The sequence below is a fragment of the Dreissena polymorpha genome, chromosome 1, assembly GCF_020536995.1.
Source record: "Dreissena polymorpha isolate Duluth1 chromosome 1, UMN_Dpol_1.0, whole genome shotgun sequence".
Taxonomy (NCBI): Eukaryota; Metazoa; Mollusca; class Bivalvia; order Myida; family Dreissenidae; genus Dreissena; species Dreissena polymorpha.
In genome coordinates, this window is record NC_068355.1 from 132,200,998 (window position 1) to 132,217,974 (window position 16,977).

The 16,977-nt window shown below is 33.7% G+C and overlaps 2 protein-coding genes and 1 long non-coding RNA gene across 6 annotated transcripts in view; 1 reads left to right on the top strand and 2 right to left on the bottom strand.

Annotated features, from left to right (window-relative positions):
• The window catches only part of LOC127852477 (uncharacterized), a 32,579-nt gene extending 31,291 nt beyond the window's left edge, over positions 1–1,288 (top strand). Inside the window, exon 7 of the mRNA XM_052386465.1 lies at positions 1,185–1,288. Coding sequence (XP_052242425.1) covers positions 1,185–1,288 — 104 coding nt within the window. The remainder of the gene's footprint in view (positions 1–1,184) is intronic.
• An 8,312-nt stretch (positions 1,289–9,600) lies between these two features.
• LOC127850499 (uncharacterized) lies at positions 9,601–13,441 on the bottom strand. The gene is made up of 3 exons (XR_008035325.1): positions 10,734–13,441; positions 10,399–10,573; positions 9,601–10,021 (listed from the first exon to the last, which is right to left on the bottom strand). It is a non-coding gene; the product is annotated as an uncharacterized LOC127850499 (long non-coding RNA).
• Positions 13,442–14,645: 1,204 nt separating this feature from the next.
• The window catches only part of LOC127850404 (myelin regulatory factor-like), a 114,896-nt gene continuing 112,564 nt past the window's right edge, over positions 14,646–16,977 (bottom strand). For all 4 annotated transcript variants that reach the window (XM_052383430.1, XM_052383448.1, XM_052383437.1 and 1 more), the window contains one exon: positions 14,646–16,022. In XM_052383430.1, coding sequence (XP_052239390.1) covers positions 15,933–16,022 — 90 coding nt within the window. In that variant the 3' untranslated portion in view covers positions 14,646–15,932. The remainder of the gene's footprint in view (positions 16,023–16,977) is intronic.

A 16,977-nucleotide genomic window follows, 5' to 3' on the forward strand; every position in this document is an offset into this window, starting at 1 on the left:
GTAATCATATAGAATCATTTCCTACTGTAGAAGCACATTACACACGCCAAGACACTAAAAGGCGTTTTCTACGATCTGTTTTAAATATTAGTAAATTGTATTAATTATACAAAGAAAACTGTAAAGAAACGGGCAGGCAAAACATATCAAGTTCAATGTATCGTACAAATTTCTGTGAGGAGTTTAACTATTCATTCCATATAACCGAGAAGGACCAGTTTCAGACGTGCGCTGTGTATAGAAATAAGGAGATAGCGGGCGAGCTAACCACCGATTTGAAAATTGCTTTTGAATACCATATCAAAAGAAAAAACAGAGCTAGAGATGAAAAGAAGTTGGATAAGTCTCGTGCAAAACAAGACAAGTCATACCATGTTGCAACATTTGATCTAGAGGTTGTTTTACCGATTCCAAGTTCTCTTGTGAGTAAAGTTTATTATAAAAGAAAGCTCAATTGTTACAGTTTTTTCCTTTTACATGTATTATTTGCAAAACGCAAGTTCGACATGGTTTTTGTGGAATGAAACTGAAGGAAAACGGGGCTCTTGTGAAGAGGGAACTTGTCTTTTGACTTACATGAAATATCTTCCTATCACAGTAGAGAATGTCTGTTTTTATTCTGACTGTTGTTGTGGTCAAAATCGAAATAGGGTTGTTACTGTTGCATTGATGCATGCTTAAGAGAAATGTAAAAACATAGAGACACTATTGAACAAAAGTTTTTAGAAAGTGGACATACCCAGATGGAGTTGTGATAGTGTAAATGCTTTGATAGAACGCGCAAAGAAACTTACATCGGTATATGTACCAAGCCAGTGAGAAACAATTGTGAAGGTTGCACGAAAAAGAAATCCGTATGTTGTAGTGCCGATGAAATAGTATGACTTTTTAGATATCAAGCATGTAGCCAAATATGTTCTACCGTTAAACGTTGTAAATGTAAGTGGACAAAACGTTTTATGGACAAAAATAACATGTATAAAACTGCAAAAAAGTTATCCGGGGCGTGTGTTTTTTAAGAGCAGTTTTGATGACACCAGTTTTCAGTGTGTGCAACTTAAGTCCTCAAGGAAAGGACCTTCTATAAATTGTGACTTAAAACCTTGTATGATGCCAAACTTCCAATTACAGTAGCAAAGAAAAAATACCTGCTATCACTTTGCTCTGATGAATAATTCCTACAGAATATGACCAGTATTTCAAGGATGTTCCATCTGATAAGACAACTAGGGACAGTCTTCCAGAACCAGATACAGTGGAAGAAAGTGAAGATTCAAATGTGGAATAGAAAATCTGAATCTTGACTTTCTTCCATTGTGAAGGTTGGAGACAAAAAAGTCCATACTGATTGAAATATATGTATTGTTACCTGTGTATGTCCTGTTAAAATCTAGAATGCAAAAGGAAATAATGATGTACTTCTGTATAATAATATCTCGTATTATGAATATTAATATGAACTTGTGCTAAGTGCACATGTTTCGTTCAGTCTCTCAAAATAGATGCATGGCAAAGGGCTGTTTTGCCTTAAGGGAACTTAGACCTGTATGACATAGGAAAAGCAGGGTACTATTCTGATGCTAAGTAGCACCAAGTGCAATTAAGACATTGGCACATAGAAAATATATATGTTTTACCTTTATGCCATAATGAAGTAAGTATTATTTTGAATACAAAAGCATTAAATATTGTATGCAATTCTAAGATATGTTTATAATGTCATAACAATACTTTTACCTAATATTGTAACATAATATTATGCTAATATTCATATTCAAATAAAAGTTTTAGTTAGTCAAACCTTCTTTTGCGTTTTTCTCCACTATTTGAAAAATGGATTACGTTATTACGTTCTGGCTCTAACCCCTCGATATACACAAATGTATTTCAGGATGAGCGAATCGGAGTTAATGAATGCCGCCGACGGCCCGTTGTTAGACATTAGTTTAGAAGAGGAGTTGTCTGCTAGCGAGCGGTTCTCGTGTGGAATTTGTGAGGCCAGTTATGCTAGGAAAGCCAACTTGAAGCGCCATTTAAAGACACGCGAGGATGGATGCATAAAGTGCTCAGTGTGCACTCAGTTCTTTAAGACTGAGGAGGAACAATAAATATCTTTAAAAAAGATATACGGCGTTGATTGTGGTTGGAGTTAATGGAAGGTAAAGATTTAAATGAATGAGATCAAGGATAGCTAATATCTTTTTCTGTGCAGTTTTTAGCTGCATCAAACGCAGTACGGGATGTTACGCGGAGTTTTCGCGGCTTATTTTACATTATTACATATTGCTGGTCATAAACCTATAGATATAAAACAGAAAACCAAAGTCAACCGGCCACACGCGAAGTCTCCGTACATATTTTAAATATGTATGCGCGCGTTCTTCGAACAAACCTGTTTGAGTGGTTTATCGGGCATTGCTACGTGTATTTGATTCGATTATTAACAGTATCGAGAATCATCGCGCTCATACTTAATACATTAGTCAATATGCTGCAATAATACATTAGTAAATATGATGGAATAATTCTTGTTAATTAATTAAAAATAATATGTATCATGGTATTGTTAAAAACACATTAAGAATCTATTATTGACATGCCATAAAAAATATCACTGGATATCTTTATTTCACATCTTTCTAGTGGTAAAGAAAATTCCAGTTCACCTAGTTCACGCTATAGCGTCTTTATTATATAACTATTATGTTACTGACCGCGAACTCCGAACAGCACATAAGGTCTGACCTGTATATAAACTCTGACATTCAAACACACTAACCGCGAACTGACCCCTTATACCTCGCGGGTTGAAATGCAATACATTAAAGTGAGGCATCGCTTCCACTGCTATTTATACTTTTTCATATAACATGTTGACAGGAATATGGAAGTCTGTACTAAATATGAGAACATGGCCTTTAAGTATACAACGTTCTCGCGCTGAAAATCCTCTGAAAATAAAAGGTGCACGCACAAACTGTATTGATGTCGAGATTGAGTGTAAAACTGTTCTATCTATTAACCCTTTTTATTAGAGATAAAACTGTTTCATGCTGAACACGCAGTAAAACAGTGTTACAAAGACGCGGACATGTTTCCAATGTTCTAGTAGTATTATCAAATCAGCCAATGCAGTCAATGAAGTGTATTCATCTGTACTTGGCCGCGGGAAGTTTTATTTGAATTCTATTGGACGCTAACAAAGGTCAGGATAAGGTGAAAAGCTGGCGTATACAGCTAACGCCGAAAAAAGAAAACACATCGAGGTGAAACATAGCCCTATCATGTGCGAAAGCTGTGGAAACGTTTTTTCATGATGCGATTCTAACGAGCACCAATGACAAAGGATTTTATGAAGAACAAACGTGTATTTGCACCCCTTGCTCCCCTTATCTAGAGTCCTGCTATAAGTTCAATTGAACACAGTCGTGTTGATCTACATGATCCGTTGTATTTTCAATTTTCTTAATCTCAATTTACCACTTAAACAAGTTGATTATTTAGACAATTATTTTCGGTCACTTGAAATATATCATTTCAGAAATAAGCATTTGAATATTATTTAAAATTTGCACTTATAATATTAATCATATGAATTAATAGTTATACGATTTTTGAAAACGAACATATGGTTATATTTTACATGTGTATGTAATTACGCGCTTGACAATGCCAATTTATTCGTACTTCAAAATGTTTGGTTAGAATAGCCATAATATACATAAATGCATTTCAGGTAGAAGATAAAACTCGGTTATCAAAGTTCTCGCAACTTCATGCGTACCACCTATTTATACATGCTCTATATTCGTTTATATTTCATTGAATACTATCAAAATTTCAGTATTTGAAGCACAGTGATGACTCTACATGCTGGAATATCAAAAAAATTATTGCAATATTTCTAAGTTGTTTTATTTTGTTGGAATGTTTACTGTTCATCCAGTTTATGCTGTTTTCCGACCGATTTTTCTATTTTGGGGGGGGGAATCTACCATTCTTCCGTGATTTTTTTCTTTCCAATAGAAAAGGATACACCATTTATAAACTCGACCATTCGCCTTGTCTAAAACACTTATCTTTATGATATAACTTTTATAAAAACTGATGAACTTACCTCTCGCGCGTGACTTTTGTTGTGATCTGGTATCGAAGTGCATCTGGTATCAAAGTATCCGCATACCCAGCGTGCATACATGTGTTTCCAATAAAAGTTGATATTCAGAACTCAGCGAAAGAGTTGTTGGCTTTTAAGTGCGTGTTTACTTGAGACCACACGATAGTTCGGATTCTACATACATGTCATCGTATAGCATAGTGCATAGATGCCTTGTATACCTGTGATTTATGCCTCAGTCACAAATAATCCGGTCGCCGGCCGATGTGTCCGATCTCAAGGCATCGGAAAAACTGGACACGTCGGAGCCGTCCGCCGTCCGATGAGTGACAAAGTTCAAAACCTCAGTCACAAATAGACACCGATCACCATCCGATCTGCGGCCGACGTTTTCTTTTTTATTTCATCGGGCTGGCGCCGGTCGATGATCGCACGGACATCGGGTCATTTTGTAGCATCGGGCGGTGTCCGGATTCATTTTTAATCTCACAGTCTGTTTTACCCGACATCGGGCCCGGGAAGGAATCGAGTTGAGATCGAAAAAAGATCGGACGATCAACGAACGGTTATCGCCTGGCGTGCGCCCGACATCGGATTCATTTTACGTGTATCATAACGACGCCGTCTGGCGTCCGTCGGGCATCGTGCGGTGGCCCTCCAGCAATCAGACGGTCGCAGGCCGATGTATATGCCCCTGGGAAATACCTTTACTTTTGCCGATACACGTTCAATGAATCCGATGTCGGGCGATCGCCGGGCGATACCCGTGCGCTGATCGTCCGATCTTGTTTCGATCTCAACTCGATTCCTTCCCGGGCCCGACGACGGGTAAAATTTTAAGTTAGACTTAAGTATGACCCGGTTTCCGTGCGATCGTCGGCCGGTCGCCAGCCCAATTAGTGGACAAATACGTCGGCCGCTGATCGGACGGTGATCGGTGTCTATTTGTGACTGAGGTATAGGCATTGCAAATATACTAGCGATTCCAGGTAGCTTGATACCCACACTACAGTTTCTTAGGTTTTGTCAGAGAACTGGAAAACAGACTGAACAGAAACATGGGTGCTGTTTCATCTGCGCTGCAGTGCTGTTGCAGTAAAATGTCGCGGAATTGCAACTTTCAACACGAAAAGCGTTTCATTTAAAATGTAGGTGTTTTGTTTTTCCAAAAGATTGTATTGGAACATTGCAAGCGTGTACATACTATATAAGAACAATGAAACAGTTGCATTTGCAACAGTATTTGTCTGCATTGGGTATGACAATTTATTTATGAAAGCAATGATATTTAGAAGTCAATAAGGCTGATCTCTATCATTGCCTTATTCAGGCTGATCTCTGTCATTGCAATCTCTGTCATAACCATAATCAGACTGATCTTTGTCATTACAATAATCGGGCTGATCTGTCATTACAATACTCAGGTTGATCTCTGCCATTGCCATACACAGGCTGATCTCTGCCATTACCATAATCAGGCTGATCTCTGTCATTACCATACTCAGGCTGATCTCTGTTATAACCATACACAGGCTGATCTCTGCCATTGCCCTACTCAGGCTGATCTTTGTCATTACCATACACAGGCTGATCTCTGCCATTACAATACTCAGACTGATCTCTGTCCTTACCATACCAGGCTGATCTTTGTCATTACTATACACAGGCTGATCTCTGCCATTACCATACTCAGACTGATCTTTGTCATTACCATACACAGGCTGATCTCTGCCATTACAGTACTCAGACTGATCTCTGTCATTACCATACATAGGCTGATCTTTGTCATTACCATACACGGACTGATCTCTTCCATTACCAAACACAGGCTGATCTCTTCCATTACCATGCTCAGGCTGATCTTTGCCATTGCCATACACAGGCTGATCTATGCCATTACCATACTCAGGCTGAGCACTGTCATTACCATACTCAGGCTGATCTCTGTCAGTGCAATACTCAGGCTGATTACTCTTATAACCATACTCATGATGATCTCTGTCATTGCCATGCTCAGGCTGATCTCTGTCATTACCATACTCAGGTTGATCTCTGTCATTACCATACACAGGCTGATCTCTGCCATTACCATACACAGGCTGAGCTCTGCCATTACCATACACAGGCTGATCTCTGTCATTGCCATACTCAGACTGATCTCTGTCATTACCATACTCAGGCTTATCTCTGTCTTAACCATACTCAGGCTGATCTCTGTCAGTGCAATACTCAGGCTGATTACTGTTATAACCATACTCATGATGATCTCTGTCATTGCCATGCTCAGGCTGATCTCTGTCATTACCATACTCAGGTTGATCTCTGTCATTACCATACACAGGCTGATCTCTGCCATTACCATATTCAGGCTGATCTCTGTTATTACAATACTCAGGCTGATCTCTGTCATAACCATACTCAGGCTGATCTCTGTCCATGGTGGCCATGCCATACTGTGAGGAGTGCTATTGGCCATACTCAGGGGAGTGCTATGGGCAACCGATACACTGTTGTTTTTATTTTCCTTAATGTTTTATGATTATTAATTGTACATTACTTCCTGTGTTATAAAGCGACAATTGGAAAATGTTTGTGGATAAACGCTATGTTAATAAAAGATGTATTTTCCAAATATCGCAAAAAAAACTTAATAAAGGCTTTATTATATATTTTCCGATTAATGTTAATAAAAAAAATGAAACAATATTTTTAATATTTTTCGTGTCAAGAGTGAGAATTTTTTTGTTTTAATACTATTTATATGTATGTACAAATATTTTGAATTTTTATTTACAATTTGATTTTAAAATGGCTTATTACCAATCTATGAACATGTTCCTTGAGACGTACTTTGCAGATTTAGGTATTTTTTTTTAGACTGATAAAATATTTTTACAAACTAATCAATTGTGTTTTTAATATTCTTTAAACTAATCAAAAAAGCAAGAAAAAAGCCAATCCTTGGACCTCTTGCTGCAGAAGCAAATGCGCCTCGAAGGCTAGAGTAGGTATGAAGGAAACTTAAATTATCGAGGGATGCCTTACATACGTTTATTATTTTACCAACTTGGAATGATGATTATTCATTATTGAGGCTGCATGCTTAACATTTTTATTAGTCTGGAGTGTTTTTTACAATAGTTGAAACATAATGCACACATGGTTTATTGAAACTATGGCAATCGTTAAGAAAATCGTTATTTTACCAAACTGTTAACAAGTCACTTATATCATGTATATCATTTATTGATCATGAAACAATCGATTTTTAAATTCCAAAATAAACGAGATGCACCAATTAATAACAACAGCTTTACTGTTAAATGTCTGCCCATTGCATTTGAAGGTGAACATATTGGTGATAAAATTACATGCTATGTAATACAATTATTAAAAATTGTACACTTATAAGGAGTTTGAAATTCATTTTCATTTACATTTAAGCGCAGCTTAAATAGCAAGTGTTTAAAAACCACCAGAGTAAATAATTAGCATTCATGCAGTGCATACAAAACTGAAAATAGAAAATGTACAAGTCCCAAAGTGTCCTCCTTTATCTGATTTTAACGCATTTTAAATAGTTACAGGCATTAGTCCAGGAATGGGACTGTAACAATATACAATGTAATAGTTCATGAAATTGTGTAACTTTCATCAGAGATCTATTTTGTTTATTGATTGATGTTTGCTTGCATTTCCAAGATGAAGGACACTAACTTAAACAAGCATCGAAATTAAAAAAATGAAATTAACTGTTTATGCCTATCAAGATACAATGATACATAATTGGATTGACCCAATCAATATAAAACTGGTATTTCCATGCAAAAACATGTAATTATCAATGAAACATGACTGAACATCGTCACACTCTACTTGTAAAAGCATGTGAATATTATTGCAATATTGGAAAAAATGTCTATTAAGTGTATTTTCTCATCACAATAATTTATTAAAGGGACCTTTTCATATGTTGGTAAATTGACAAAATATAAAAAAAAGGTTTCAGATTCACAATTTTTTGTTGCAGTTATGATATTTGTGAGGAAACAATAATACTTAACTTTTCCAATGCTCTAAAATATCCATTATATGCATCTTTTTACGATTTAAAACATGAAAATAATAAAGTGTTTCAACACGAAACTATTGAATTATTTGGAGAGTTCTGTTATTGTCGTTATATTTTGTGACACTACACGGATTGCTTATATAAAGTTTACAATACATCACTCATTGTATGAGCACGGATGACCGAGTTATCTCAGCATTAGACTTTTATTCCAGGGGTCAGTGGTTCAAGCCCAGTTGAGGGTTACTTTTTTCTTTTTCTTTAATTTTATTCTTGCTTTTTTTACTAAAGCTTTTTAGATCCAATGTTTACATTTATCAAAATAAAGCACTTAATGACAAATTTCAATATCTGCCAAAATCTGTGAAAAATCTTTAAATAAAAGAGTAAGTAAATAAAATATTAAAATGAAATATAAGAAGTATTATAATGATTATGACCAACAGGATGGATATTTCGAGCATTTATTGAACAGCCAAAATGAGAGAAAAATGTAAGTGTATGTGAAATGTGTCTAACAATCTCTACTTTGTAATGTGATGGCAAATTTGAAGTCTTTGTACCTATAGATTTGAAATTTATAATAACACACCGGTCTAAACATGTAATATTACTTGTCAATTTTGGCTTTTTGTTGAGCCAGGCTTAAAACTTATTTATATTTATTTTCTCCACTATTTTTCTTGTATGACTAACAACATCACAGTTAACAAATTCAAGATCACATTCTTTGTAATAAGACAACAGAACAATCACTTGTTTCCCTTAGAAAGTTACAATTATTTAAAGACCTTTCTTATTAGAATCAAGTTTGAAAGACTTCATTTCCAAGCCTTAGATACTGATGAGCAGCAAACAGCATAAAACCTGAAATGACTGCATTTAAACTGCGTAAATTAAGTGCATTAATACACTCAAGTGTATTTTTTTATACTAAAAAATACGCTCAAGCGTATTTTTGAGTGTATTAGTGCACTTAAAATACACTTAAGTGTATTTTATATAAAAAATACGCTCGAGCGTATTTTTAAGCGTATTAGTGCACTTAAAATACACTCAAGTGTATTTTATAAAAAATACGCTTAAGTGTATTTTTAAGCGTATTAATGCACTTAAAATACACTCAAGTGTATTTTTTTTTTTTAAATACGCTCTAGTGTATTTTAAAGCGTATTAGTGCACTTAAAATACACTCAAGTGTATTTTATAAAAGATACGCTCAAGTGTATTTTTAAGCGTATTAGTGCACTTAAAATTCACTCAAGTGTATCTTTTTAAAACGAGTATTTTTAAGATAGAAAAAGATACACTTAAGTGTATCTTTGAAAAATGAGTATTTTAAAGATACATTCATTTGGATATGAAAAGTGACCAGTTTAAATATGAACTGAAACAAGTACAGCAAATAAACTTAGTAAATAAACATATTTATTAACATTAAATAACATATCTACATTCAACGAAATCACAGCATACAATCAGGCATTTTTAACAACATGTTTCCCTGTCCCCATACTTTCTTCGTGGCTTTCTTCAATATTGCAAAAGTTATGACCAATGCTAAAGTTTTCGGATGGATAGACAGACAGACAGACGGACAGTTCAACTGCTATATGAGACCCTACCGGGAGCACAAAAATAAGTTAATTTTGTTACAACAGGTGCAAATCTATATAACAAAGTGAAAACAATGGTTAAATAATCATTTTAACAGCACATTTTATTTACAAAGACTTCAGTCTACTTGTGCATCAGCCGCAGACGCCTTAAACAACCTCTCATCTTTTCTTCAACATCCACCAGAGGCTTGTCAAAGGTTTTGGCTATGACATCTGAAAAAATATAATTGACTAAAAACATGCCAAAAAAAACAAAATCTGTTCTTAAATATAAAATACTCTAGCCAGAAAAAGAGTTTAAATATTTGCATATTAAGGAAGTCAACACAAATGAGTTTAAAACTGATTGTCCTGGAGACAGTGACTAGAGAGACAGACAGAGTTTTCAATCCTGTCTTCATGAATTAAAAAAAAAACATTGTTAACTGTCACTTGGATAATAAAAACTCCCCCTTTTCACAAATGATGTAATATAATTATCATTTATGCAACTGTAAACAGTAAGTGATCTGAAAAATATTTGTAGGTTGTGTATTGAATTTCTATACGGGTAACTGGTACTTTAAATTTTTATGATGAAGAAAAAGTACCAATGATTGCATTTCTCTCAGCAGGGGGGAGGCTTGGTCTTGGTGACCCCGTTGTAGTTGTTGCTCCCTTTATGGAGCAAGTCACAAGCTGGTGGGGAGTGAAAAGTCGGCACATGGCCTGTGCGATGGCCTTCACCTCCCTGGTTTCATGCTGGATTTCAGCTTTAATGATACTCTGGAACCAAAAAAAGAAAAGGAGTTTTGACAAAATATTTACAATTGGTAATTTCCCAAAGCTTGTAATTTACTTTCATCACATTTCATACTCTAAAAATATTTGTCACATTGGTCAGAATTGTGACGATTATAAAATGCAATAACCTGTATAGTTTTACCTCTCAACAAATCCAGCTTTCTTGTTCATGGACAGGGCGAGGTTTGCCCACTTCAGTTCCACTCAAGTTGGCCAGCTCGTGCAGGGTAAAAGCCTGGTGTAAAAGTCCATACATCAGGTAGTATGATAACCCCTTTTGCTCTTGGGGCAAGAGTTTAACCTTCAATATTAAAATATGAGGGAAAGAAATCTGTTCAGTAATAACCAGAAATATCTATAAATAACAATAAAGATGACAATAATCATAAATAAAACACAACCACAACAATTCACTGTACACAACATTTACACTTTGTCATGTGTATGTTTATCTATATTTGCTTCAAATTGTGTTGTTTTTCCTTTAAATTGCAAAACATTAACTTATCAATTTACATTTTCCAGTGACAATACATAAATATAATAATGATCATAATTAATTTAATAAACTAAATAAAAAAATGATGAAGAAATGACAGTACAAACCTGTTCTTCAGTATTCCAAAAAAAACACAGTTGAACCTCTTTTCCAACAAACTTATTGTTGATTTCCAAATTGTAGTAAAAACACATTGTTTTCATCACACAAAACTTCATGCTGACAGTATTTCAATACATTTTGCAGAGCTATTATAAGTCTCAATGTTAATTTAATTTAGCTCAATATTCAATTGCTGAAACCATCTTGTTTTTCAAAAGTTGTTGTTTTCAAATAATTTCCTGTGCAAAAATTTGAACCAATCAAAAGTCTTATACCTCATTCCAGCCTTATGTCTGGGCGGTTTATGGACGTTTCGTGCCACTACCAGTTCGTGCCACTGATATTTGTGTTGAAAAGAGGTAGACGTTTCGTCCCACTGATAATATATTGGCGGATAGGTGTGAATAATGCTGTAAAGGTGTGAATGATATTGGGGTGTATATTAACTTTGAAAATTACAACAATGTTGACAATTATAATTAGTAAATAACAAAAAATAAAATGATTTATTCATTATGTTTAATAAATATAAAGCATAAAATGTTGCTATTGTTTTATGCATCATGTGTATGTGTTTGTAAAAATAAAATGATTTATTGTTAGTATAAAAACATTTGTGCATAGTTCGTTATGTTCATTATTTTTAATAAATTTAAAACGTGAAGAGCTGTTATTTTTTATGCTTCATTTGTATGAACTATATACATAAATAATAAAATAACATGAACATGAGGATGTGTCTTTCATTAAAATCAGCGCGTGTACAGAAAATTGGTGAACGAGGGCCTCGCCACGGCATATTCGGCAAAGGGCGACAAGTTCCTCTTCTTAAGGAAACTGATGTCCTTACCGTATTTGCCGTGCGAGCACATCGTTCCCGCCTTCGAACAGCTGAAGCTGCAGGCTGAAGAGGTCGGAGGTCCGATACTGAATGTGGTGATGTACATGCAACGGACGTGGATCCGAGGTTCGATGTGGACACCAGACAATGGGAGCGTATATCGCCAGACGGTTCGAACGAACAACGACGTTGAAGGTATTTTTTGCATATATAGCATAATTAAGCAATATATTATTTTCAATTGATAGTTATAATTTAAATATTATCATATAAAAACTAATATATGATATTTTTAATTGATAGTTATAATTTAAATATTATTATATAAAATCTAATATATATCATAGTTCAAAACATATTTCTTTTTTCCAGGGTGGCATCGCAGAATCAACGGTCGAGCAGGGCGTCCCGACCTAGGGTTTTACGTGCTCGTCCTACTGTTGCGCCATTGTATATCTGATTTGTGTATGTATAGGATAGGATAGTATGCTGTTGTATTTTTGTTTATATATTTGTGTACTTTTGTAAATGTGTATTAAAACATTTTAAAATGTATGTATACATTCACTTCTGATATTGTTAAAGGGGCCTTTTCACGTTTGGGTAAATTGACAAAATTGAAAAAAGTTGTTTCAGATTCGCTAATTTTCGTTTTAGTTATGCTATTTGTTCGGAAACAGTAATACTATTATATGCATCTTTTGACGATTTAATAACCCGAAAATAACAAAGCATTGCAATGCGAAACGAATTAATAATTTGGAGAGTTCTGTTGTTGTCGTCATATTTTGTGAATCTACGATGATTGCTTATATAAAGAATAAAATACATCTGGCATTGTATCCGGAAGGATGGCCGAGTGGTTTAAGTGGCAGACTTTTTACTCCAGGAATCCAGGGGTCGGTGGTTCGAGCCCTGCTGAGGGTTACCTTTTTTTTTTTTTTCATTTTATTCTTGATTTTTTACTGAAGCTTTTTATATCCAATGTTTAAATTTATCAATATAAAGCATTTAATGACAAACTTTTAAACATGCCAAAATCTGTGAAAAGGCCCCTTTAATGTCAATTTATTGCAAATGTTTCAATATATTTATGTAATAAATCTAGATATTGGTAAAATGTATGTATGCATTAATTTCTGATATGGTTAATGTCAATGTATTGAAAATGTTTTGTGTAATTTTTGTTAATGTATTATATTAAGCATGTGAATTTACTCTTAAACAATCATGAAGTAAAACAATCTTGTTTTACCATTGAACAGATGAAACAATCAAAGGTGCGAAAGTTTCCTGTTATGATTCACACCTTCTATACGGTATTATTCACACCTATCCGCCTATATATTATCAGTGGGACGAAATGTCCAATGCCCTCCTACACAAATATCAGTGGCACGAACTGGTAGTGGCACGAAACATCCAGCACCCGTCTGGGCAACCCCTATCAGTAGCATTATCTGCCCCTAGATAATCAGTACCCTGTTTAACTCTGAATGCCTGACAGATTGTTATCTGTTTATTGTTAGTGGTGTGAAAAGGGGTGTTTTTAGGTATTGTCTTGTTATTTTGTTGACTGTTTATGTAACACAGGTCATGTTTGGCATCTTATTATTTTATTGCAAATTAAGAAAATGGATATGATGGTATCATATGAAACTGAATGTGAATGGCAACAGCTGAAAATATTGCTTTTAAACATATTTGTATTTGACAGAACATTTACACTTATTTCAATTTATTGGAAAGTGTTATTTATTTACTTAATTCATAATTGTTATTTAACCAGATATTTTTTTAATATTGATTAGAATAGACAGACAGACAGATACAAAATAGATAGATAGGTAATTATTACATTTTTATTTTAATGATTTCTCACATCATAGTAATATATTGCGTATTACATGTTTTGAATAAACTTTAAAAAAAACACTTATGTGGGTTGTTTAATTTTATGAGCAGACAAATTTCAACAATAAGACCATTTATATCATGTGAAGATAAGAAAAAGTTCAGTAATAGCCTGCTATTAAAGACATTGCTGTCCTTTAACTTCAGTTATTTCCTATAGTGTTCTGAATAAGAAGATACACTTGTACAGAAAGCGTATTTTTTTGACAAATAAGAAGATACACTTAAATGCACAAAAATGCACTTCTTGCATAAAAAGATACGCTTTGTCTACAAAAGATACACTTGTTTTGAAAAAGATACACTTCTAAGATAAAAAAGTACAGAAAAATACGCTCGAAGAAAATGAAGATACAGAAAAAATGCACTTAAGTGCACTTACTAATGAAAAAGGTGCAGAATAAATACACTTTTAGTAAAAAGCGCAGAAAAAATACACTTTTTTAAGCGTATTTGGTAAAAAGTGTAGTTTATTTTGGGAAGGGTGCACATAGCCATTTTCACTTTGCTTCTGAGTGGGAATGAGTTAACAGTATTGTACTTGCTAAGTGTGGGACGCTATGTTTCTTAGTTCAGTTTTAAATCAGGTGGTTTGATAAAATATGATAATGATATCATATTTTGAACAAATTATTAATGGATATAATAAACAGTAAAATGATTGCTACGGAAAACAGTCTTACAACAAACTAGAAAGATGTGTTTGTATTTTTATTTATTTTTTTATACAAAACATGTATAGCCAAAAAAGGTTTTATAAGTTCAACATGTGATGTCAAATAGGGGAATATGCAAAGGAACCTTCACTATTTAGACATGTTGTCTTTCAAAAATTATCAATTTGTGTCATAAAGCACTTATGAGTATGCAACTTTTACAATACATGTAACATGATTATCGCATTTAGTCAAAGGTAATAAGAAATTTAAGAAAATGAAATGTATGGTCAAACATTTGTTGATGGTAACACATCGAAAATGAATAAAATCAAGATGAGATCATTAACAACATGAAGTAAATATCATTTAATTTTGCCCATTCGGTCACTGAAGCAATAGATTTAAAGAAATAACAAAAACACAAAATAATAAGTTTACAAACACAACTGGTAACTTACAATCATCACAAAAGTAAGTTTTAACTTAATTTAAGCAATACTTGTGTGCAACATTTCAAAATAGCACTTTCAGAAGCAAAGGAAATAAAATACAATTTACAACACTCTTATATTAACATTCACAAAATAAAATATAATTTACATCACACTTATTTTTAAACCATATAAAAACAGTTTATCAATAATTGAAAATAGCATCGCAATATAAATTGATATAGTATACATATATAATTAACAAAATTAAAATATAACTTCTAAATCACCTGACTCAGGTCAATATGAAAATATTATAACCAGTCTAAAGGTCAAATATGAAAATGTTGATACCAGTCTAATGTCAAATTTGAAAATATTGATGACAGTCTCAAGGTCAAATTTGAAAATAGTGATTAGTCTTTATATCAAATTTGAAAATATTGAAATCAGTTAAAACATATAGACAGCAATTACTTTGCATTCAAACTACAAACAATAGAAGCACAACACAAAATAATAACAAAATATTGTGAAAACATTATATTAAAACGTATCCACACAAACAAATAGTCAGCTCCTTGTTAACTCCGACTGATCTCGTATGAGGAAATCAGAGGCTTTATAAAAGTTCACAGTTAAAAGAAAACGTTTATCATTTCAAAGAATAATAGTTCACAGTAAAAAAATAATAGTCCACAGTTTAAAGAGCTCTAAAATGAGTCATTGTCTAATATTTTAACTTAAACCACCTTTGCACCTTCACATATACAATAAATCCAAACCTAATATTCTTCATCCTTAAATATTACTGGCATGTCCATGTAAGTCACACTTTCATTAAAGCCACAATGGTGTAACAGTTAAATCTTAATGCATTTGGTTGCAGTGGAAACTAGTTGAGGCAAATGCGAGTAAAGAGCAGGTTATATTCAGTGGCGTCCTCTCCAATTGGGGCATTGCATATCCTGTTGTTCTGCATACCCTAAAATAATGAACAAGAAATATATAAGCTGCGCTCTGAGAAAAAGTGGCTTAATGCATGTGCGTAAAGTGTTGTCCCAGATAAGCCTGTGAGGACTGCACAGCCTAATCAGGGACAACACTTTCCACTTTTTTGTTGTTGTTTTTTCTTAGCAAAAATCCAGTTTTGTCCCTGATTAGCCCCCTTAGGCACTTGCATCAAACCCTGCTTTGCTAGAGTGAGGCTCATATGTTATATGTGCACACAACTATTTTTTTTCTAAAACTGAGTCCTGAATTTGATGCGTTTCTAATAGACGTACTAATTATTGGCTGAAACAGTCTCATATCAAATGTTCCACAATGTTAACAGACTGTGCATGTAGCAATTCTGCCAATTTTAACAACTTCCAACAGCCATTATACTCATATTATCATTTTATTTATTACAATTATATCTGCAATATTTTTTATTTTGTGACAAATCCCATGGCCATGTTAATTCACTGTGTTAAGACCGTGTATATTGTTCAAGTCTTGTTTAATATTTGTGTTGTCTAAATGTCATTATTCACATCTTAGATAAGGAATTAAAAAAACGTATGAATTTATTGTTTTAGAATAACAATGATATGCTTTGATGCTATTGATATAATTGGTAATATAAAAATCTGAAAGATGTATGCCTCATTTATGAGAGAAAATGTTTATAATTAATTATTTATATAATTAAATTAAATGAATAAGTACACTTAAATAAAGTACATCTCATATTTAAAATTGTATAGTTACACAATAAGAGATACTGTATTCTACCACGGCACGTGACTTGTTTTCTATATACAAAGAAGGAAAACTACTGTTGGTTATTACCCCGATATACCAACGGTTGTTTAAAGTGACGTCACTTTGATTGTCCGTGCACATTTTATGAATGAAGACGACGTCATTTGATTGTAATTGTTGTGGTGAAGTCA